General features: G+C 41.2%; 2 protein-coding genes across 4 annotated transcripts in view; one reads left to right on the top strand and one right to left on the bottom strand.

Moving 5' to 3' along the window:
* LOC122567659 (facilitated trehalose transporter Tret1-2 homolog) overlaps positions 1 to 6723 on the top strand; it is a 105115-nt gene extending 98392 nt beyond the window's left edge. For both annotated transcript variants that reach the window (XM_043726458.1, XM_043726459.1), the window contains exon 8: positions 175 to 6723. In XM_043726458.1, coding sequence (XP_043582393.1) covers positions 175 to 312 — 138 coding nt within the window. In that variant the 3' untranslated portion in view covers positions 313 to 6723. The remainder of the gene's footprint in view (positions 1 to 174) is intronic.
* The window catches only part of LOC122567665 (mediator of RNA polymerase II transcription subunit 20), a 136684-nt gene extending 128420 nt beyond the window's left edge, over positions 1 to 8264 (bottom strand). The window contains exons 1-3 of one of the 2 annotated variants that reach the window (XM_043726467.1): positions 8110 to 8264; positions 7478 to 7647; positions 7046 to 7188 (exon numbers count right to left, since the gene is read on the bottom strand). In XM_043726467.1, coding sequence (XP_043582402.1) covers positions 7046 to 7188; positions 7478 to 7491 — 157 coding nt within the window. In that variant the 5' untranslated portion in view covers positions 7492 to 7647; positions 8110 to 8264. The remainder of the gene's footprint in view (positions 1 to 7045; positions 7189 to 7477; positions 7648 to 8109) is intronic. The other variant, XM_043726468.1, reaches the window with a different exon arrangement.
* Between the last annotated feature and the right edge of the window lie 14551 nt (positions 8265 to 22815).

Consider the following 22815-nt stretch of genomic DNA (forward strand, 5'->3'; position numbering starts at 1 on the left):
CCTAACCGATTGTTGTTATTCTCATTGCGTAATTCTTGAAACTGATATCGTGAAATGGGTCTGTGTGTCGTCTTGCGGATTAGAATCTTGCGAGATTAGATAATATTATTCGTATACCGAATCACGGCGTTTCATATGTGACACAAAGTTAAATATTTCCAAATCACGTTACAGACGTTTGGTCTACACGGAGCGTTCTGGTTCTACGCAGCAGTCGCGGTATGCGGACTATGTTTCGTAGTATGCTGCGTGCCCGAGACCAAAGGGAAACAACTGGACGAGATGAATCCAGAGTACGCACAGGCGCGGTAGTATAAGGCCTCGTTAACAGGGGGTTTGTCGAACCTAGAGAAATCCAACAAACCCCTACCAGGAGGAGCTTATCCGAATCAACACGATCCGAGAGAGCTGTATAATGCGAATCCAGCTATGGATATTCCAACGACGTCTTGTCACACACCGAACTACAGGAGTAATCATCGCAAATTATCCGATTATTGCAACATCTTCGCCGAGAAAACTAACAGAATCGGTAGAAACGTGGAGAGCTTCATGCAGTCCCGTGGATTCTTCACGGCGCGTCGTTCCACCGACGACAGTTCGCACAGCAACGCGACCACAACGCATAGAAGCAACGGAGACGTGATTCGAAACGATTATCGATTCTCCGATCGGCTGAACGAACGGCCTGAAGTACTCGAGGAGAATCAGCATCGTTATGGTCGGAACGGACGAAATCGCCGAGATAGATGTGCCTACCCAAAGGACGTATATCCAAAGGATACGTATCCAGAAGAAAGAAGCATCGATTCGAATTACGTAAATCGCGACATGGAGATGCAACCTCGACGAGTTAGGCATCGCGATTACACGGCTGCGTACGAGGACAACAGCTGGAGGGACGTCTCGAGTGATTTAAACGGGTCTAAGCCGATCCTGAGGAACGGCATTAGTCACGGAAGGGGCGAGAGGCTTTACAGCTCGACTTTGCCCAGACGAAGTAGAACCATCAATTTCAGAGATCAGCCGGCCAGTTCCCTCGAATCGCGGCGTAGCTACCCGAGAAGCTTGCAGGACCTCTCGGACCTCGAGCTGGACGATAGAATACGAGATTCGGGCGATTCGTCTCTTCTATCGTCGAACAGGGAATGGAGAAACGACAGGCTGCTGGACGATGGTTACAGACGTCGAAGATATCGGGAGGACCAACTCGAAGATGATTATTTGAGACTCTACAGAAGTTTGTCCAGGCTGAACAGATATCCGCAGGGTGGCAAGTACGAGCCCGGCCAGGTACACTACGAGAGAGAATGCAGGACATTCGGCAAGGACACGGTTGCTTTCATTTATTACAAAACGTGCTACTTGTGATGCACGAAGAAACGCAATAGGGTTGATGATAATAGTCGATCAAAGCGTTCTTCGTCGATGGATCATCGTCTGCCCGATATGCTTAATGGCTCGTTGATAACGAGGAAGCTTGGTGACCTGATTTTCACGACGCTCGTTCTTCCGATGTATCTTTTCGATTAAGCTTTCGATTGACGCGAATTGGAATCGTGGTGTTTTCGCGGCGTTTAGAATATATTTAAGTATTAGAAGATTTTCTTTCCACGACGAACCACCGAGAATCTCTGGTAACAGAGATAATTGTTTATTTGTTATATCGAAAGGTACTGAAACGACTTGATTTTTATCACAGCAAGATCTCATTAGCGACGACGTTAGATTATTGAGTTCCTTGATCGATTTGATACGAGCTTTTTTCAGTTGACGAGACGATAGAAATGAATATGAACGTAATATTTCATGATTCATCAGCTGGCGTATAAGATTGGTCAGAAACGCGTACATTCGATCGAACGAACGCGACGAGTCTCCCTTTCTAATCATCTTCGAATACTTGACGTGTAAAACATTCTAAAAGACTTGTATCGAGTAATCAAAAAAGGTACAATTTATATGAACGTAGAATAGAGGTTAACGATTAATAGCGGGTAACTTGTTAGAAGTTGAAGAACGCAGCGAGACGTTCGAGTGTTAATTTCTCCTCCCTCTGACCAGTTTTATGCTCACTTTCGATATTATAAATCGTAAAATGAAGGAAAATAAGATCTGTTTTCAAACGACACGACTGAATTACATAAATTCGTATTAGATAACCATCTTCGTGATTTGCCTTGTGAAACGTTGAACGATATTTTGACCAAGAAGCGCATTAAATTAGCATACGTTATTTTCCGTAACTATCGAAACTACGTAGAACGAATACTTGCGGATTACACGCACCCGAAAAGAAGGATGGATCTCGTCGAAACAATACAAAAAAAAAAAAAATAAATAAAAAAAAGAAAAAAAGAAAAAGAACGCTCTTCCGTGCAACGTGCCTTTTCCGAGAGCACGCAAATATAGACGTACAGATAATAACGCAGAATACGTACGTACATGTGTAAATATATATAAACAAAAGAAGAAACAAGCAGGAAAAGAATAATAATCGTATATATATATATATTAATATAAATTGTTTAGAATAGAATCGATAGACTGGTCCGTCGATTGTCGTCGACGTTTCTCTAAACACTTCAAGATTCACCGTGATATTTTCAACTTACGTCTTCGAGTTTCGAATCGCGGCTAACACGTGAAAAGCTAATTAATTAAATAGAACGTGATAGTATAACAAACGCAAAATTCCACTTTTCTTCCAGATCAGCAAGTTCTTGTTGTTTCGAAAGCGCGTATGACTGACTGATGTTCAAACCTAGTGGTTTTAGTAGTTTCGTTGGCCAAGTAAGAACGCCAAGGAGAACGTGGAACAAGTTGTTTCTCCATTGGAATACGATACACGCGTTCCTGTTAAATCGATGGGAAAATAATGGAAATTTCTACTCCACGTGATGAACGTTCACCAACGAACGAAGGATATATGTATTTTTTATTCAATACGACGATCGTATAAAACGAAACGACTGGAACGTAACCAGATGATGTGATCGACTGAGCGTGGCCGAGGAAGTGTTCCTTGCTTTTCCGCCAATTTAACGCTATTCGCACGACCGTGATATACGGTGTATTATATACACCGTGAACGTAAATCGTGACATAAACTCTATCGCCGAGGAAAGAATGTAGAAGAGAGAGAAAATAATTTAGACACGACAGAGCAGAGAATATTTTACTTGTCGCGGCTATATGTATAAACACACGGAGGAGGGAGGCTCGTTCCACGTTTCTAACAATGGCCACTATTGACTTAATGATGACAATATTATTAACTGTAGATATATTATACATATTACGCGTACTATCTTTCATACTTAAGTACCTATTGTATAAATCGACTATTATTGTACATTATATACATATTACCAGTACGAACACTTATGTAATACCGATCGTGCAACTGTTTGGACGCGGTGAACAACTTTTTTGCGACAATACTTTAACTAACCATTGCCAAACTCACGAGACACGCGTGCGTATATGGAAACTTGAAAAGCTTGTCCTATTGTAACGTGGATGACAGTCGTGACCCTTTTGAACACAGTACGCGACTCTGATCGAGGATACGACTGTGATCGATGATGAATTTTTTTACAATTTTCGATGAGATAAGCGTTTGGTGTATAGGGTAAGATTCGTGCAATGATATCATCGAATCTGGAACCTGAGAGGGGAGTCTTCTGAGGGAAGGTATTCGAGGAAACGGCATTTGTATTTTGTATTTTTATATAGTTTGTAGAACTCGTCAGCGTCGACTTTGCAGAAATGATTTCTGCACTCTGTGATCGAACGCCTGGTCTTCACGGATGAAAATATTCACCACGAGTTATTATCGTTTCACGTGAGAAAAGAAGAGATTCCATGCATCTATAGAACGAACAAGTTCCGTTCGTTAAGAGTTTACGTTCAGTCGTTCTGATATTTTTCTAAAAAGTGTCACCGTTTAATCATAGATTTAACGAATTCCAATTAATTAAGCGCCCGATATCAGGGATGTTAAACTATCGACATATCAGCAACATCTAGTTTTCATCAAATTAATTACGAATTTCATTTAGACAGATACTTGATTCATTGGTAATAAAATAATCGAGTCGAACGATATTTTTTTCCGTGTAGTCTATCGGCAGGATTTCTTATATCTGTAATTGTTTATAACCCCGTGAGTCATATCCCTGCCATATCCGATATTCTAACGAAGAGTGCTGGGTCCTCCGACGTACGATAGAAATAGGAAAACTTGTACTTAAAACGTTCAGAGGAAAAGGGGAAGGAAAAAACGGATCGGTTACTTTTGTGGACGGTGATCGATGTCTCTCCCTTTCGCTTTAAACGTAACTCCAATCACTTCCATTTGCCACCTTTCCGTTAGATACCGAGCATACCAACAATAAAAATAAATTTCTTCAAAAGTTAACGCAGAGTTTCATCAAACTTTTCAGACGCGTGTCACTGTCTACAAATAGAAACGAGAGCGCAGCATCTTCGAATCTCAAACCTACCATCTAAATGAATCTTATAATGCTCAAGGGCTTGGACGCAGTATTGAATAAATGAAACTTTACGATTAAGTTAACGCAGGTGCAATACTCGTGAAACGGGTGCACGTAGAATAAGAATAAAAATAAATTAAAAAGAAAAAAAAGAAAAGAAAAGATACTCCGGGATTCTATATATGAATATATAAATATATACACATTAAAAATTGTACAGAATAATTCTTCGACCATCGTGAGACTATCTCCTTTTTCCTTAGTGTACTGCGCCGAACGATAAGTATATAAATGTTTTAAGAATATGGTGTAGAAGGGCTGGATAGGTGTAGCGGTATAAATTCTCCGGAACAACTGTACAAGTAGTAGCGATAAACACCCTCACATCTTTCCTAATTAATCGGAACACCTCTCTTTCGGCTAGTTAATAGCTAAGTAAAATAATATACACAGACACGCAGCGAGCGAAATAACGTAAAGGAAACAAGAAAAAAAAAAGAGTAAAAAATAAAAATCTGCACTGTGCACTTTCGTGAATTGAAGGTATTATCGTAATCCTTAGACGTAGTAAACAGCGAGTGGAAAGTCAGATTAGAATTCGTATTACATAATGCACGCGTAGCTATGCAATTATTACTTGAAAGACCGTGAGTTTGATGACGCAGGCCGTGGTGTGAAATTAACATTTAACGGAAATGATTTGTTCATTAAACAAAAAAAAAAAAAAAGAAAAAAACGGGAGAAAGGCAATAATTCAAGGAGAAGCATTGGGTTTACGGTATACATTAAGCAAAGTGCAATCAAAGAACATATTAACGCGTCGATGGAGTTGGTGAAATGACCGATCGAATTATCTTTTTTATCACGGTTCGGATAAAAATATTTATTTCGAAAAATTCTGTGGCCCGCATCAAACACGCGTTCGTATACATATTTGTGTGCGTATATCGTGCGTGGGTGTGTATGTGCGTGTACGCTGTATATACATGTATCAGAACAAGGATAATGAAAGTTGCTTGTAAATGTGTGCATTGAAATTGATATAAGGGTAATACAAGTTGCCGAAGTTCGGAAAGTCTGTTACTATGAAATGACAAAAGAAACAGAAACATTAATGGAATATGTTAAAGAATGAAAAATTTGCAAAGCAAAAGTGGTAGTGTATCCGGGCATTGAAAACGCCACGGTCTGTTAAGTAGCCTCTATATACATTATACATAATTACGTCTTCTATATATCGACAATAAATTAACTATTTACAAATTATCGACAATAAAAGAAGAAAGGACATTCGAAGGAAGCGCTGGCCGTCACCGAATGGGATGTTCGAACGTTTGTATGTAGATAAAGCTAATCAGGGAAGAGAATATTCCGACAGAACGTATTTTTCAAAAGCTGCATACATTAAGGATATATATAGAGTAATATGAACTTACATGTATGTATATTATATATAATATATATATATATATAATATATATATATAAACATATACCTGACCTAGCCTGGAAGGTCCGCGCCTAGCTTCGCTTGCTAGATTTAATATTTTTGTAATGACGCTTAGACGTAGCTCGTTTGTACCTTTGCGAATTAAGAAACGCGTTTATATGTTCGCGCATCATCTTTACGATCGATCAGTGATGCGCGAAATTCGAATCGAAGCGGGACGATTAATTCGCGTTACGACCACCGTAAAAAGGATCGCGATCCACGATCGAACACGATACGCAAACTATAATATAAAATACGCTGCTGTAAGAGTTCGTGGTTCTTCGATTGAACTTCGACTTATGCTTACCACATTTCTACTACAGATTTCTTTGATTACATCACATATACATATGACTAGGCAAATTTAGTTACGAGTGGAACGATTCTAAAAATAGACAGAAGTAATCATACGTTATCCGTGGATGTTTCTTGAACGGGGCAAAGTCGATCGAAGAGATACGAATAATAGCACAAAACAATCCTGCCGACATGGTGGTATGAGAATTTGCATTCAAAGAGACGTGCACGTGTCGAACGAGTATACCCTGTATTTGTGCTACGAATGAGTATGTACTTAAAAATCGTAATTCGTTAGCGTCTGCATTTGTACCTCTCTAGAAATAACGGACGATCCAAGCGCTAAATGACCTTCGGCGGAACCAACTACCTGCGTGTTTGTATAGAAATCCATATACACCTACATAAAATGCCAAAAGAAAAAGCAGATATAATCGTCAAACGATCGTTTTTCTTATTCTCTTCTTACCAACATTTCCTACATGTAGTATACTAAACGATCCTATAATATCTTCATAGACTTATAATACTTTCACAGATTAAGAGATATAATCTTTTTGCCCTTATTACTTTGCCTATATATATATATATATATATATCGCAATATATCACAATAAAAGATGAAAAATTTTGTTCATTTTGTGAAGCTTGTTTCGTAGACGTACAATTATAGCCATCTGTGCTCAAGACGACGTACTACGCTGCATTTGAGTAACTAACGTGACGAAAATTCAATTTCAAAATGTGAAAACACTCACCCAATTGCGGCACCGAAACGTACGTCTCACAGTCCACTAAAAATTGGCCGGTTTGCACTGCACCAAGAGCGACGACTCGTTTTGTCAGGAATTCTATCGTTTGCGGTCCGGTTTTGTTTTCTGTCATCGGATATTGCTGCAAACTGACAAATACAAAACGTCGGTTACGAACGAGGTACTGAAGATCGTTAATTTTGTATTTAGACAAGTAAAAATACTTGTGACGATCGCAATATTAAGAGAATATCATAACAATTAAGACAAAACATTCTAGAACGCTTGTTCTATTCTAACATGCGGTATTTCGACATAACCTCTAAACGTCAGAAGTTAAACCGAATACGTATAGTATATTAAATTAAGTGTTCACGTTCGTCCAAATGGTAAATAAGGGTAAACAGTAGAAATATTTTTAGTTGTAAATCTACTTACACAGTAACACCCATTTTCTTTTGGATCGTTCTACGCCAGCATTCAACGCGCTACACAACACGAAACACTTGTCAAATGGAGAGAACGCGCGCAACTTGAATGAATTCTTGACGATATTTCGCGACGAACATCAGATGGCGCCTTGCGCATGGAACATGGCGACCTCTAAACTGGAAAGAAATAAAATTCTACATATTGGGATATGGTATGCATCGAACGCTCGCAATTCAATAAAGATTAAAGGATAGGGAACTACAATTTGAAAATTTTCATATTTGAATTGAATATCATTGAAAATTAAAGAATTGAATCTTTCTCGCTTTCCATTTTCATTTCTTTGAATACTGAAACTGATGAATAAAGAAATTATTTAACAATCTCCATATTCTAAAAATACGCACAAGATGTACTTATAACTATGTCGTTGTGTACGTTATGTACGTACGTATGATAAAAAATATATATTCTCGTCTAGCTTAAAAGGAATAAATGTAATACCAGGTAATATTATATGGAGAACATATAATGTCGGTATACATACGTATAGAGGAACATGAGACATTCGAGAACTTTTCACAAGTATAAAAGAAGCTGTATTTACATCTCTTGAATTAAGTATTTCATTAAATTACCTTTACCACTTGAACCCAATTGCGACTGCAAACATAAACGCCAACACATTTCAATTCAGCACCGTCGTCACGTTTCTGTTACGATTTCAATAGCATCCACTTTGTCGAGTCACGAACCGTTACCGAACACGATATTCCCGCGAATGTGTTGTAAATTCAAATTTTTGGAAAATGGCGTTTCAAGAGAAGCACCGTGAAATGAAACCGTATCGATCATAGCCAATCTATCGACTGTAATTTCACTCGCTACGAGAGATGGCGATATAGTACATTCGAGTGTGCTCCGAAATGGCGAAATGTTTCTGTTAAAACTCGAGCAAGGTGTAGTTTTATCGTTGTTACGTAGACGGTATCGAATTCGGGATGAAATGCAAGTGACAAGTTTTCACGCACGTATGTTCGCAAGTTTCCATGATAGAATTTCCCGACCACAAGGAAAGGCGGAGGCGCCGATGTGCTGTAAGGCAATTTGAAAGCCAAGTAAGAATAATTCGTTCTCCATATCCGTATATGTAAGAATCGGATAATTCAACGTAGCACACGATTGCCGATTCTTTACTATGTTTGGGCATGCATATCGGTCATGCAGTTTATTTCAAAATACGTGACATCAATGCAATGGATATACAATCGCATGCAATTCGTACGCGATTCGTATGCGCTTAACCGACCCTTAGGTTGATATTATGGCGCCAAATGAATATTACAAACAGCTTCGTTCGATTAATTGTTAAAGTTTCTCTTTCTGAAAGTTGAGAGCTTGCGTGAATATGATATTAGTTATACATATGTACATGCAGAATGTATATGAAGTCGCCATTAACAATTTTGGCGCCAATTCTTCCTTACCAGAGATCTCGATTTCACGTATACCTAAAATACACGTGTACACGTGTAGTTAACCGGAAACTCTATTCCTTATTCCGTTATTTCGATTATCGAACGTTATCGATATTCGAGAAACCAGTCAGTTACGTACCTACAGAGGGCAGTCCAGAATATATAACGTTTATCGAAAAATAATATGTCGACATGGAACGAATTGCTCGTATCAAACGTTGCTTCAGTTTGGAAAATACATATTTACGAAAAAGAGCATTTTCATTTTCAAAAAACCGAGGCATCCTATATCCTATATGAAGCATTTTACGTCGGATGCATCTTTTTATTATCGCTGGCAGCTCTCGCGGCTGAAATCGTCCGTTCTGCAAAATTTTTTAATTAAACCGTCCGATATCGGTCACGTACGCGGCTGAAACGCCAAGTTCGATATCGATCATCGATGAGGCAACGGTTCAAACTTGTTAATAAATGGGATAGGAGGGTGGGGGGATCTGTGTTATCGAAATTCCTCTCGTTTGGGTGCAACATAACGAGTTAGTAAATCGTCAACGAAAGAATTGTGTCACGATTTACAAACGAGCGATTGTCATAGAAAGAAAAAGGAACTCCTTACAAAAGTATAATTAATTTGCGAGCTGAACGTTCCTCAGTCGTACTCGTTTCTCGATGATGCGTCCCTCTCTCGATCCTTGAGCCAGAATACGCTCGTTTGAAGACGCAAAGGGTTACTTCGCGTTCTCGTCGCGAGTGCCTGCCTCTTATCGACGCTATTTACACGGCACGGCCGTATCCCCGCGAATCGGAAAGAGACTTTAATAAAAACCGTAACTGTGCTGCTCGAACAAACGCAAAGGGAGAAAGAGAGAGAGGGAGGGAGAGAAAGAGACAAGAGAAAGAAACGACGTTGAAATACGGGTCATTCCGATTAAGTGCGCGCGTTTCTGGGGTGCGTTAAAACCTGTGTCGGCGCAAGGTCTCGTTTATTAAAACCGCGCGACCGGAATTGACCTTAATCGCGTGTCTTTTTCGACCATCTTCCTAACGATTCCGCGAAACGCTTCTTTACAAACGTGGGCCGCGTTATTTCGCACGCGAGGCCACGCGTGCGAATGCGTGCCTCGAGTTTCAAAACGCCTCTTTTGTTTGCAAGATTTTTGAGTGACATGAACTCCAGCTGGTTCGCTCGCGGACTTTTTGGATGATCGTTGTGTACAGTCGTTGTCGATTGATGTAGGGAAGTTACATCAGTAGCACATACAAAAATTTCGCTATGTATGTAAATAGTCAATTGATATTAACTGTTCATGTTACTAATTAAATATTAGATCGTCCGAAGAGTTTCTTTCGTTTTATAAGGAAATAATGGATGCACAACACTTTCTGTTTCATATTATTTTACCGAATTACGTATGATCCATTTTCTTCCATCAAAATGAAGATCACAACGTTCGACAGATTAGGTTTCATGTTTGTATAAAGATGCATCGTTGTAAAAGACGTGTCTGTAAAAGAAAGACACTTCTCCGACAACCTAATAATATTAGATGACTATAATCATGGTCAAAGAACGATAGAAAAATAGTTGAGAGGCTCGACTAATTAGACGTATGTATTGCGTTGGCAACAAAGTGATTGCGGATTTTGTCATTAAATAGTATTGGCAAAATGCGCAAGCACTTATTTGCCAAGCCAGTAGAATTTTGTAGAATAGCGATTTGATCACAGCTATAGTTTGGGATAAACCGAAAGCAAATAACAAAGGCGTTTGTACACGTTATTTTAAGATACAATAGATAATCATTTATACTCGAACAATTATTAAATGCTGTGGATTAAAATTCAAGGAGTATGTACTTAGATTCTGCGCAATTTCTTACATTGATTTCGATCTCCGCTCGAGCCCATGGTTTTCTATGGAACACGAGAAGTAATCGTTCTTACGTATCCATAAATTGCTCGTTCGAGCCTACATGGAACATCGTTTCTCGCCCAAGATGGATATCCCCTATCGCGGCACACAAATTTTTTACCAGTAGATAGGAGCGCGTCTCTCAGGATTTCACCTCGAAAGAAACGCTCTCACAGCCCTTCATCCGCGACCTAAATATCCGAATCGGGTGGAGAAGCCGGCGGAACCGGCGCAGTCGTGAATTTCTGTCCGAAACAATTAACCACCTCGAACAGAGAGGAATCGTTTCCTGCAGCTTCTCCTCTGGCAGCCTCTTCCTCTTTAAAAGACTCGCTCGAGGGAACGGGGACGCTCGTTTCTAACGATAAAATCGACTGATGTAGCGGTCTGGTGGTTTTCTTGTTTTTCATCGTGCGGGCACACGCTCTCGTCCGGTTCTTCCATTTCTTCCACGAAGAAATCGCCATCGTTAAAATGCACGCCGAGCGGTTGCTCGCGACAATTGAGAATCGCCCTTCGAGGCTGCTGTGCGAGACCGTCGCCGAGCGAAATACAAAAATAGGCGGCAATCGTGGCTGAGATGTACACCGGCAGGAAACTATGACCGGATGTTCGGTGGCGCGTGACACGAATGCGGAGGTCCGTTTGTAACGTCGGGACTAACGTCGAATCGTTTAAATATTCCGTCGATATTCAACGGTAGCATCGAACTGCTTAAATTTCGTGTCTCAATAGAGAGAATATGGAAGGAGAGCGAGAAAGTTCGAACGACGTACGCTATGGTGAACAGGGCTTAGGAACAGGCGTTTCACCGTTTCAGAGGGCAGAATTGTAATTTTAATCATTTTCTCTTGCTTGATTCTTAGCTTTTTCGAGCTTCTACGTTCGTAAGTATCATTAATTAGAATATTCTTTATCTTGAGTAATCGCTTAAATTTCGTGCCCTTGTGGACAGGATATTGGCTCGTGGTTCTAAATAAAACTGTGCAAATTGATATGAATTAATCGATATTTCATTGCTATCTCATAGTTCGGATTCAGTTCTCGTAGAACTTAAACGTTACGCGTTGTACTTTTGCAATTTTGAAGTTCGCTGTGTATCGTACAGTGAACGAATGCATATGTATTCCGGTATTGTACCGGTTCGAATAGTCAGCAAGAGCTGATGTTAGTCTACGCGGTATCCGGTGATTTTTCATAGTCAAACAGTGATTCTAAAACAGTCTGTGACGTTCTCGAACAAAAGCATCGTTTACCTCCGGCGTTCCACTTTCCAAATCGTAATCGGTTTTCCGGCCAGATAATTAGTATCGGGTAATTAATTTCGATAAGAAGATTACAACGTTTGCCGTAGTTTACGAACCACGTTCGATCGTTCGGCTGAGATAGTTGTATGCTCGATGTATGCACCGTGAAGCGTTGAATTCGATTAAAAGCTCCGTTATCTTCTGGAAGTGCCAAAGTAGAAGTTACGTTGTTGCGTCTCAACTTCCACTTGCGTACTTTTTAGTATTCTGCTTAACGTTGGTCGAAAAGAAACGAAGACGTACGATTTGTTTTTCAGCCGCTGGATGCTCGACCTATTTATTTCCTTCAGAAATAAAACCGACGCGGAAAAATGTGAGAAAACCTTCGTCTCTGCCTCCGATTCTCATTCTTTTACGATTTGTGCAATCGGACGCTTACGTTTCGTCGAAGGTTTCTTTCGTTTCCGTAGCGTGTGTATAATGTTCCTGACGTTCAGAGCGTGAAACCTTTCGAGACTTTGAGTTTCCTATACTCGATACTTTTCAGTCTCACGATACAACGCAAATCTGAGAAGACGCAATTTTTTGAAATAAAATTCACCACCTCTCGAAAGTCTATTTGCTAAGGTCTAACTATACGCTGCTCCGCGTGACCTAAATTCTAACTTACCTGTAACTGCAAAAGGCTGTGATTCGGGTAATTCGACGAAAATGCAGAGAATCAGGGCTAACTGAAAAATCCGAATTTTTATTTCGTTAGCGCAATTCATACTCGAAGCGAACCGTTTTTCCGTCGTTCGATTTGCAAGGTGCAGAGGTTGAACAGTCGTGAGAGATTTGCTAATCGATCTGTGTTCCTCGAATACAGATAAATGGAGCTACGCGAGTCTCGAAGTAGCTCGACAATTAACTGTTCACAGCCGTGAACGTGGTGAAGCGATACGTTGTTATAATGAAGGTAGGATCGCAGCAGAGTCGCGGATGAATACTGCCTCTGTTAGAAGCTTTGCTCAGCTCCCATCTTGCGATATGTACATTCGTAAAAAGTAATATGCGGAACAAGCATAAAACTTCGGTGCAGATTTACTACGTCTTCTTGGTTGTTGGTTTTCCTGACAAGAAAAGTAATCTAGGATTATGTATGTATAAGGGCCCGAAAGTTACGGCTCCCATAGATACGATATCTTGACGTTTCCTTTAATACAAAAAGTTGCTCGAAACGTCGAAAGTTATGCGGAACGTGATTTATTAAAATTCTCAGATTTATGAGTCCATTGTCCCTGAAGACTTCCATTATTATCATCCTCGGCGCGTAAGTCGTTCTCTGTTCAACGACTCGTTTACCCGACCCATCGTGACACGCTTGCATTCATTATACCTGGCAATCGAACATCGAATGGACCGAATAGCTGACCCAGTTCGGACTCGTTTTAATTTCAATACTTTTGCATTCGCGATTACCGGCAGTTGAAGCATCAGGTCGCCCTGTGAGTAGTAACGTTTTGAAACGCCAGCTTCGATAGAAGAATAGTAGCACTATGCTGTATCTCATGCTGAAATAGCTCCGTTATTTTTAATAGAACTTGGAAATGCATTCATTTTAACTGATCTACACGACTCGTGGATAATCACCGAAATGCTTTAGCTTCATGAAACACGCAGTGGCTTGAAATCTTTCGTGGGTAGCGTATAAGCATTGGCGGTCTATTTATTACAAACTTTTGACACAAGCAACGAACCTAGCGTGTCGAACGTACGGTTACCTAAACTAAGACGACGAAATATGTTTAGACGACGTTAACGCCTGTTTGAAAAGTATAATTCATCGCGCATCGTGCCACGACTTTCGCCTACTTTTCACCAAAGAAGGGACTAGCTATTCGCGAACCACCACGTTTCCATGCCGCACGCGAGGCGGAGATGGCTTTCTTGTCTCCGTCCGCGAAAAGTACTTTGGTTTCTCGAAACCGCTTGACGATTCAAGTCTTAGAATCCTCGAGGACTCCTTGGATCACGATAGACGCTTCTTCTTTTCTTCTTGCACGTAGAAAGTAGACGTCGTTCCCGTCGTTCCTGAAGCGAGCCAAAGGTTGAATTCAATCTTCTAGGTGTATACACAGAGAATCGTATATGTGCCTCTACTATGTTTCCTAGGTTGCTCTTTTCTAAAGCGTTCGTATTTTCGCTACGTTGCTCGGCATGGCCATTCCCGATGATGGATTAACTTTCGACGACGTTATTTCCCACGGCGATGCTTCATCGCGTCGCGTCACGACATGGCGCGTTTCGTGTCTGGTTTCTCAAATAATTAACATTCCCATAAAATTCGCCCGTTATCGTTGGCTAATAAAATTCTTTATTAGTTTACGGTGCTCGTTACGCTAGTTCGGATGAAAGTGGACGATGATAAAATTGTCCGTTGTTCGTGGCCGACAACGATACTTGTTACGGGGTCAAACACGACGTTAGAAGCATCGATATAACTCGTTCCCGGTGATCTCGTTACGAGCAGCCGAGAGAGGCTGCCTTATCGAGTTTCGAAAGCCGGTAGAAAGGTTCGTCCAGCTGCCTGATTCAATCGTGAGATTTTATTTTGCAACCGCCATAACGGTTATGTTTTACGCCGTTGCTAAGCCCGCAAATGCTTATATCGACTGGATGGAATGTTATTGCAAGCCCGTTGCGCGCGGACTCGAATCAAATTCCAGGCATAATGAAGCAATAGAGTTGGCTGTCGGTCTTTCCCTTTTGGCATCTGCTCGCATTGCTCGCGTTTTCACTGCGTCCGTCGTGAATTAATTACTGTTAGCGCGCCTACTCGTAGTACGCGTTTCGCGTTTTATTCTCGATCCTTATCGTGCAATGGGAGAATATTTTCATCGGAAATGTCTCTCATTCGTTCGATACGATACGTTGAAATTAAATTTCATATTGGCCACGAATTCCTATATCGTGTGCAGAAAATTTCAATTTATATTGTACAATGTGCGGACGACGCGAGTAAACGTATGATACGCGTAAACAGTGCAACGATGTTTTTAGATAATAATTATTTATAATTTAATTGGTATTTATCGTTAAACGAGTAATGTTTACGAGAGGAAATGTCCTCATTTACGTTCGTATATAAAAGAAAATGAAGAGGCGAGAAAAAAGAAGGATAATGATAAGTAGTATACGCTTCACGTACTTCATACGCTTTATTTTCCCACTTAACTCTAAATCTTCATTCTGAATCCATTACTTTGACGCTACATTTTTTTTTTTTTTTTTATCATAATTCAATCAACACTTTTAGCCCCATAAATGATCTATGCTCGGTATAAGCTTCTCACAGCAAGAACTTCCATTAATTGCAAATCTAACCAAAAAACACTTATCGCTGCGCTTGCCATCTACGTAAGAACTATTACGAGCACTGCTTACTCGGTGAAATCATAAAATCTCGAATGGCTATTGCAATTAGGTCGCTGTCCACTTAACCCTGATCGCTTATCGCCGCTCGCTTACGAAGATTCTATCTCTCTAATAGCCACTAATTGATTCCGCCCTTAGTACCTCGGTTCCACTCTTACGTTATTAACTCACAGTCACATCGTTCTCTCTGGAATTCGGTACCTCGGATCACAATAAATAACAACGGTCGATTTTCGTCGCGTTCTAAAACCACCTACGAATATCGTGAAACATGCGCGCGTTGATCTTGCTTGTATAATTAGTCAGCGGCGACAACAAAAAGAGGAATGACGTTTACAAGATGCATTACACCATCCGTTGCCTTTCATCTATCTTCATTCGACGCCTTCACTCGTTTTTCGTCTGGTCCTACAACGTTCGCCTCTGTTTCGGCCGGTCCACGTCCCTCTTCATCGTGTGTGATGGTCTTCGGTGTCGTCCTTCGTCGACGAGCGACGCGTACACTCTCGTTCATAAATATTAAGACACTTGCTTAGGTCTCTCTTGCATAATTCGGCTAACGTTGTCAGTGAAATTTCACGGGTCGTAACTTACGAGTTATCAACGCCGATGATCTTGCAGATTTCCACGATTTCATTCCTCGCGTCCGTCTCTTACTTTCCCTAACTGTGTATGCACATTCACCTAAGGCAAAACGAATTATGCGCGCCGTGTTTGATAGCAGAAGGGGAGTTCATTGTCTCATATCGCCGGAGAAACATATTTTCCAAAATTCAGAGTGCATTACGGCAGACATGGTCCACCGTAAGGGAAAATGAATTGTGTACGCTGTATTTGACACTAGCAACCGAGTATAACGCGTCTGTCATCTGACCAAATACGTACTTATGATCGAGGATGTATACGTACGCGTCGCGTAGTCGTCGGACCGATTTTTTCGAACGGAAACCGAATCGTGGAGCAGAAAAACGACGATGCGTCAATGCCAGACTGGGACATCTGGCATCGTCATAAACATTCTTGCCGCGTGAAACCGCTGAAACCGTGACGGAGGACACGACCAGTAGCGAACGTATTATACAGAGGAAGAGATGAAAAAGGAGAGAGAGAGAGAGAGAGAGAGCGCGGAGAAAAAGTACGAATAGATAGGGAGAGGAAAAAAGGAAGAAAGGACGCGTAGGTGTCGGTGGGAGTTCACTGTGAAAACGAAGGGGAGTGAAGCGTAGAACGAATAGAAACAAAAAGGTACGAGGTAGGGAGAAAGAGAAGCGAGAAACGATGGACAGGTTTCATCGGGGAAAAGGGAGACTTGGAAGGAAAATGAGATGGGCGGATAAGAGAGGTGCAGTGGCACTTAACGCTCGAGATGAGCGACTCGAGTTGAACCAATTCTCACCCAGTGACGTGATCGTTCCCGTGAACTCTGAACCGCCTAATGAATCAGCCAACGTTTATAGAAACCATAAATAATACGCGCACTCTGGCCAGACGCGTCTCGAGCAAGAAGTTCGGCAAGGAAAAGCGTCATCGAGTGTTCGCGCTATGCTTTACTCGAGACGCTGTTGTACGACGCAGCGAAATAACGAAGTCGATGGTGTAAACTCGTGGGATTTCGCAGGGAGGTCTCTGTCTCTTTGAAGTTTCGAGGAAACATTAACCGACCGTTGAAAATTGTTTTTCTCGTTTTGAGATGGTCGTTTAATTTATTCGCCGTAAATCACGCGTACTACCGTTCGTAATTACTTCAACGACTTTGGAAATCGATGAACATTGTTCAACTAATTTATATTTGGGAAACGCACAGCTTTGTCGATCATTCAATGTTGAAGCGTTATTAATTACGTATATTTAATTATATTTATAAGCTACACTTAGGCTACGATCTTCGATACTTTATATTTCAATGTTATCGTCATTTTTAATACTTCATCTTTCGATGCAGTTCGACAAACAACTCTGCGTGACTCTTTCATACGTTGCTCAAATTTGAGATATTTTTTAACTTTCCGGCGCTAGGACTCAACCTCCTCAAGAACGTTGCGAATGTTTCAATTCGCGGCCGTGACATCACGGCGAGTTTGTTCTCTATCCGAGCCTCTTGTATTAGGTTGTCGGAAAAGTGTCTTCCTTTTACAGACAAGTCTTTTACAACGATGTATCTTTACGCAAACTTGAAACGTAATCCGTCGAACGTTGTGATCTTTATTTTGATAGAACAAAATGGATCATACGTGACTGGATGAAATAATATAAAACGGAAAATGTAGTGCATACATTATTTCCTTATAAAACGAAAGAAACTTTCCGGACGACCTAATACGTAAATAGATAAATCGAGGTTCCCCTAGTGGACTCGGGATCGTTTTTGGACGACGATGGTCATGCAAGCACTTTGGCGAGAAATTTCGTGAAAGGGCATAAAGAAGAGGTTATTTCGCCAATGTTGCTATTGTCCACGGTCCTGGTTGAAAGTTGAGGTCGTTCCGCCTGTCTTCATCTATCTCTCGTGCTTTATAAACGCGCTGATCTCGTTGTTCGCGAGCTTCAAATATAACCCCGCGCTATGGAATCTAAAAGTATCACGGTTCGCTCGTTATGAATCACCGTGCGCCTCAAGTAAACTGCACATAACGGAGCTGGTCTTGAGTCACGTAGTACATATACCAACATGTACGCAAAATAATTAAGGTGCCCACACATCGTGCCTTCCGCTTAATTTGTTTAACCCATTAAGGAGCCAAGTTCCATTAACGCAACGTTCCGTTCGTTTTCGGTCAAATGTACAGTGTACACAATTAGATTCTATTTAGTCCACTTAGCAATTACGAACAGGAATTTAGAGAATTTTACCACTACATTTATTTTTCCATTGCTATTTCTTCTTCCATTTGGTTGTGCAATTTTACGAAGCTTCATTTTATGCGATCGAGTTTTTCATCAAATTATAGAAATTCTTTTTATGCTCCTGATCCGCATGACGGGCTTCTGCGATGTATCTATCTTTCTGATACGTTTCTGCGACAGAACGAAGTTTTACCGTAGCTGTTGCCCAATATTTACACGTTACTTTACTGCTTGGTAATTCCTTAACCGGTTAACCAACAAACTGCTCTCTGTCTTTCTAATCGTTCAACATATGCAAAGCTTCAAAATTGTCGATATAAATGCTACCTAAAGCTGGTACAAAATTTCAATTTTCTCCAGAGTACAAATATCTGAATTGTTTCAACCGTGGTTAGGAAACAAAGTAAGTTGGCGGAACATAGGGACGACCTTCGAAGTGGAAAACTTTGCGAAGCTCATAAATGGTTTGCCAAAGTCGGGCTCCGTTTCTTGGAACTGGCAGGATGAATAGAGTCTGCGGCAAAAGTAGAACGTGTCGTGCAACGAAAGACGAAGTTGCGAACCGTAACGCCGGTGGAAAAGCGTATTTCGAGTTTAGAAACGCGTGCACGCGTGCCGCGGTTTGCTCGCGCGGTTTCCACGGTGAAAAGGAATCGCAGTATTCACGGTCCACGAGATTTGCGAGGGATACAGGCCTCTGCGTAGACGGCACTGCGCAGACACTAAACAAAGCTCCCCCGAATGAATACGCGAGAATTTAAAGGGAAGTGCGGCGGATGCGGCAATCTTTAGTATTCAGCGCGACCGACGCAAACGTTTAAGAATCCCGCGGCAAACGAGAGACGAGCGTGCAACAGCCGGCTGACTTTTCATCGGAATCGTCTACAGTGTGATCTCCAAATCAATGTTTCTCCTCGCATCTCTTTTTTCTTTCGCTTGTACGAATTCGTGGTTGGTTTGGCGTTTAAATTTTTCCACGTAGAAACTGTTTATACACGCGGTTTGCCGAACGAAGGGAAAACTGATTTCATGTTTACAATTGAAAGCAAGATCTTTTCAGTTTTTTCGCGCAGCGATAGCTCGAAATCAAATTTTACAAATCAAATTTTCTCGTCTTTTTCAAACCACCATGACGTTACATAAATACTGGATTATGTAAAATGCTGTTTCATAACAGTACCGCGCAAAGGTTTAATAATCCGAGCAAACAGAGGAACGTAGTGCCACGTTCGGATTAGCTGGTCGAACTCGAGCCTTAATTTTCAAGTTCGTGCTCATACGCGCCAAGTAACTGAACTTCGGCTTTGCGTTCATACGTGTCAAGTAACTCAACGTAGAGTTCAGAATTTAGATAGCTTGACTAATCCGAACGTGGCTCGATAGCATCGACACGATGTACCAGGTTTGCCAAAGTTAAAAATATTAAATGTGTGGCGACACGTGAGCTAGAGGACAATTGGAATCATGTCGTTGTTTTGCCTCGGAGTATCAATATCGTTAGGACATACATAATGTAATAATAAATAAACTCCGGGCAAAATAATGTCGCCGCTACGTGCAACCGTCAAACAAAGTCAAATTTAAATTTTTCGGCGACCAGTATAAATAAACGAACGCGATCGTAAGGTGATCAGTTTTTTAGCGAGTCTTTAGCGAATCAGCTAGTACCAAACGTCTTAGCGAACATTCTCCGTATTTATTAATTATTTTTAAATATATTTGACGGTTTCAACATCGAGTCGTCTCGTCATTTAAACCACACGATCAACCATCCCCTACAAATGAACGCCGACTACGTAAATATCGATGAATTATGTAAAAGTAAAGGAAAACGAAGCAACGTGAAAGATCGTAAAACGGTAAACGGTTAGGCTGTGCGTTTCAGCGTCGAGGAAAATCGATCGCGTAATCACGAACTGAAAGACGTTGCACAGCCCCGCCGTCCCGTGTCTAATGACGTAATTAGGGATGAGTTATTCCCGACTAGGCCAGAAGGCATGCCTATTTCCTTGCCGCTGATGTCATTGCCAGAGAAATTGTTACCCTTCCTCCGCTCTTATTACCACGTGTATCCACGTAACGCCTATCGTAATCAATTCTATGAACACGCGTGATTTTTTCACGTCACGCAATGTTGAACGAAGCGTTAAATCGAACGGAAAAGGAAAGGCCGTTTTATATATACAATATATAGCTGGTAAAAATAATGCAGAAAAGGAACGATTATATCGATCGTCCGACTGTTAGCATTGACGTGCGCGAACCTTCCAAGTTTCATTAATTTCGAACAAGTTGGTCTGCGTTCCCCTTGAGCCATCATTCTCGAAGCATAAGGATACGAGGGGTGAGAACTGCACGTGCCCCGATTTTTCATCGTTTCACGGATCGCCGATACGTTTTCGTGACTTCTTCGTACTCGTCGCGAATAATATCGCGATGTATGGGTTTCCTGCCCCATGTTCGTCTGCCTGGTTCTCACATTGTAAGTCGCAAGCTAGAAATTATCGATAAAATCGCAGAAGTGCAACAGATTGGTAAGCTATTGTGCAAAAAGTATGTAGAACAAGAGTGTTCACAAAATTTGTATCATTGAATCATCAGCTGATCGCAACAGTTTGAGTATTTCGTTTTGGAGCATACGATTTTATTCAATTTCCTGCACTCGGAACGTAGAACATTAACTAAAACGAAATATCTAAAAGTCAAGTGTCCTTCCTATGTTCCAACATTCGAGAATTATAATTAATTTGAATTCTATGTTCAAAGCATACAACGTTACGTAACGTTAAATTCCTAAAAACCAGGTGTCCTAGCTCACAGAAAACAGTCGAGTTCATGAGGCCCTGGCGCAGAATTTCGCGACGTAATCTTTCCCTCTTTCACCGTGTCGTCGTCGCCTCTCTCCACATCTTCCTTTTCTTCTTCTTTTTTCATCCCTCGTGCGAGCATTAGGCAACTCGTCGATAGAGGGTTGCGTATTATTTGTTCCTCTACCGATACGTCGAGACAGCTCCGAACTTGTACCGACGTCCCAGACGGCTACGTCGCATCGTTTGGATGCTCCCAGCGGTTCTCAGCGGTTCTACGCTCGAGTGAGGTTTATCGACACCACCCCGGAAATTCGTCGGAGGGCGCGTGTACGCAACGCGTGCACTATGGCCAGGATTGAAATACGCTCGGCGTAATATCGCGTCGCGGAAGCGGCAGCGGTCTTCAACTCGGAGCTTTACGATCTCGGCCACGGGCAAAGCGGCTTATTTTAGACCGTCGCGTCGCCAGCCTCTCGTAATGCTTTTAAACGCGTTTCGCATAATGTCCTGCCTGTAATTTCATTTTCACAGCCACCAGCGATTCTCAACTGCGTAACTCTATGTTTGGCCAGTATTTCCTCTCTGTGTTTAGTCGCTACAGACACTCACCGCTGCACCAAATTAAATTCTAGTCGTTGTCTGTACATTAAATATCAGTTAGCTACAGAGTTTCTCGATGTTTGCTGGACATATGTGTCGCTGTAACTGGATTCGAGGAAGCAGGTTCTGGACTTTGGTATAGCGATGCACGTTCTGCTACGAGGAAGTTTCCAGATTTACAGGAAGACACGTTGTATTAGATAGTGAATTTTCACTTTATACGTTTAATCTTTAACTTTACCACCGTCCCTTGGGTAGTTTTCCGTTCAAAAGCTTGGTTTTTCTGCCGTTGAAAAGCGTTCTACTTTAAGGCAGATACGAAGGAATCGTTGTTAATGCGTGACTTGAGAACAGCGTTTCATAAAACGTACAAGATCTTATTATACGTTGAAAGTGGGAGCGAGATGGAAAAACTGATTGAAAGATCGCGATATGATTCCATTTATGAAGCATCGAAGGTTGTACTATACCAACGACAATACAATTTTCAAGAATACTTCTATTTTGCTTTTGAAGCTGCGTTAATAAGAGAGCAACGAAATAACATTTACAAATATATCTTTCATCGGGTAATATCATATTCGATGAGCCAGTGGATTTACATTTTACGACTTTTTCTCGTTGGTGAAACGTCTCGAAAATTCAATTACGAATTTCCTAGGAGAACGAATGTTTGACTTCTCGCCCGGAGAAGAAAGTTCGCGTGTATTTAACACGAGTGAGTAGGCAAACGTTGAGAGTCTCGCCCCAGATGAATGTCTTGATGCCTCAGTCTTGATGAATGAAGAAAACGCGACTGTCTACGATCCTCTAGCGGATTTTTATCCCTTTTTCTTGCTAAATTACTAAACATCCGAGAATTCTAATTTAGGACTTTCGCGGTAGCCGGTTTCCACTCGATCGAATCGCTTTTCAAATTCATTGTATTGGGTTGGCGACTAAGTGGCTCTCAGGTTTGTGTTCGCTTTTCAAAATTATCGTATCAATGGCTGGCTATGTTTCGTTTTTCACATTTATAAAAGAACGTTGTCCAAGA

Source organism: Bombus pyrosoma, linkage group LG5 (assembly GCF_014825855.1).
Source record: "Bombus pyrosoma isolate SC7728 linkage group LG5, ASM1482585v1, whole genome shotgun sequence".
NCBI classification, from domain to species: Eukaryota; Metazoa; Arthropoda; class Insecta; order Hymenoptera; family Apidae; genus Bombus; species Bombus pyrosoma.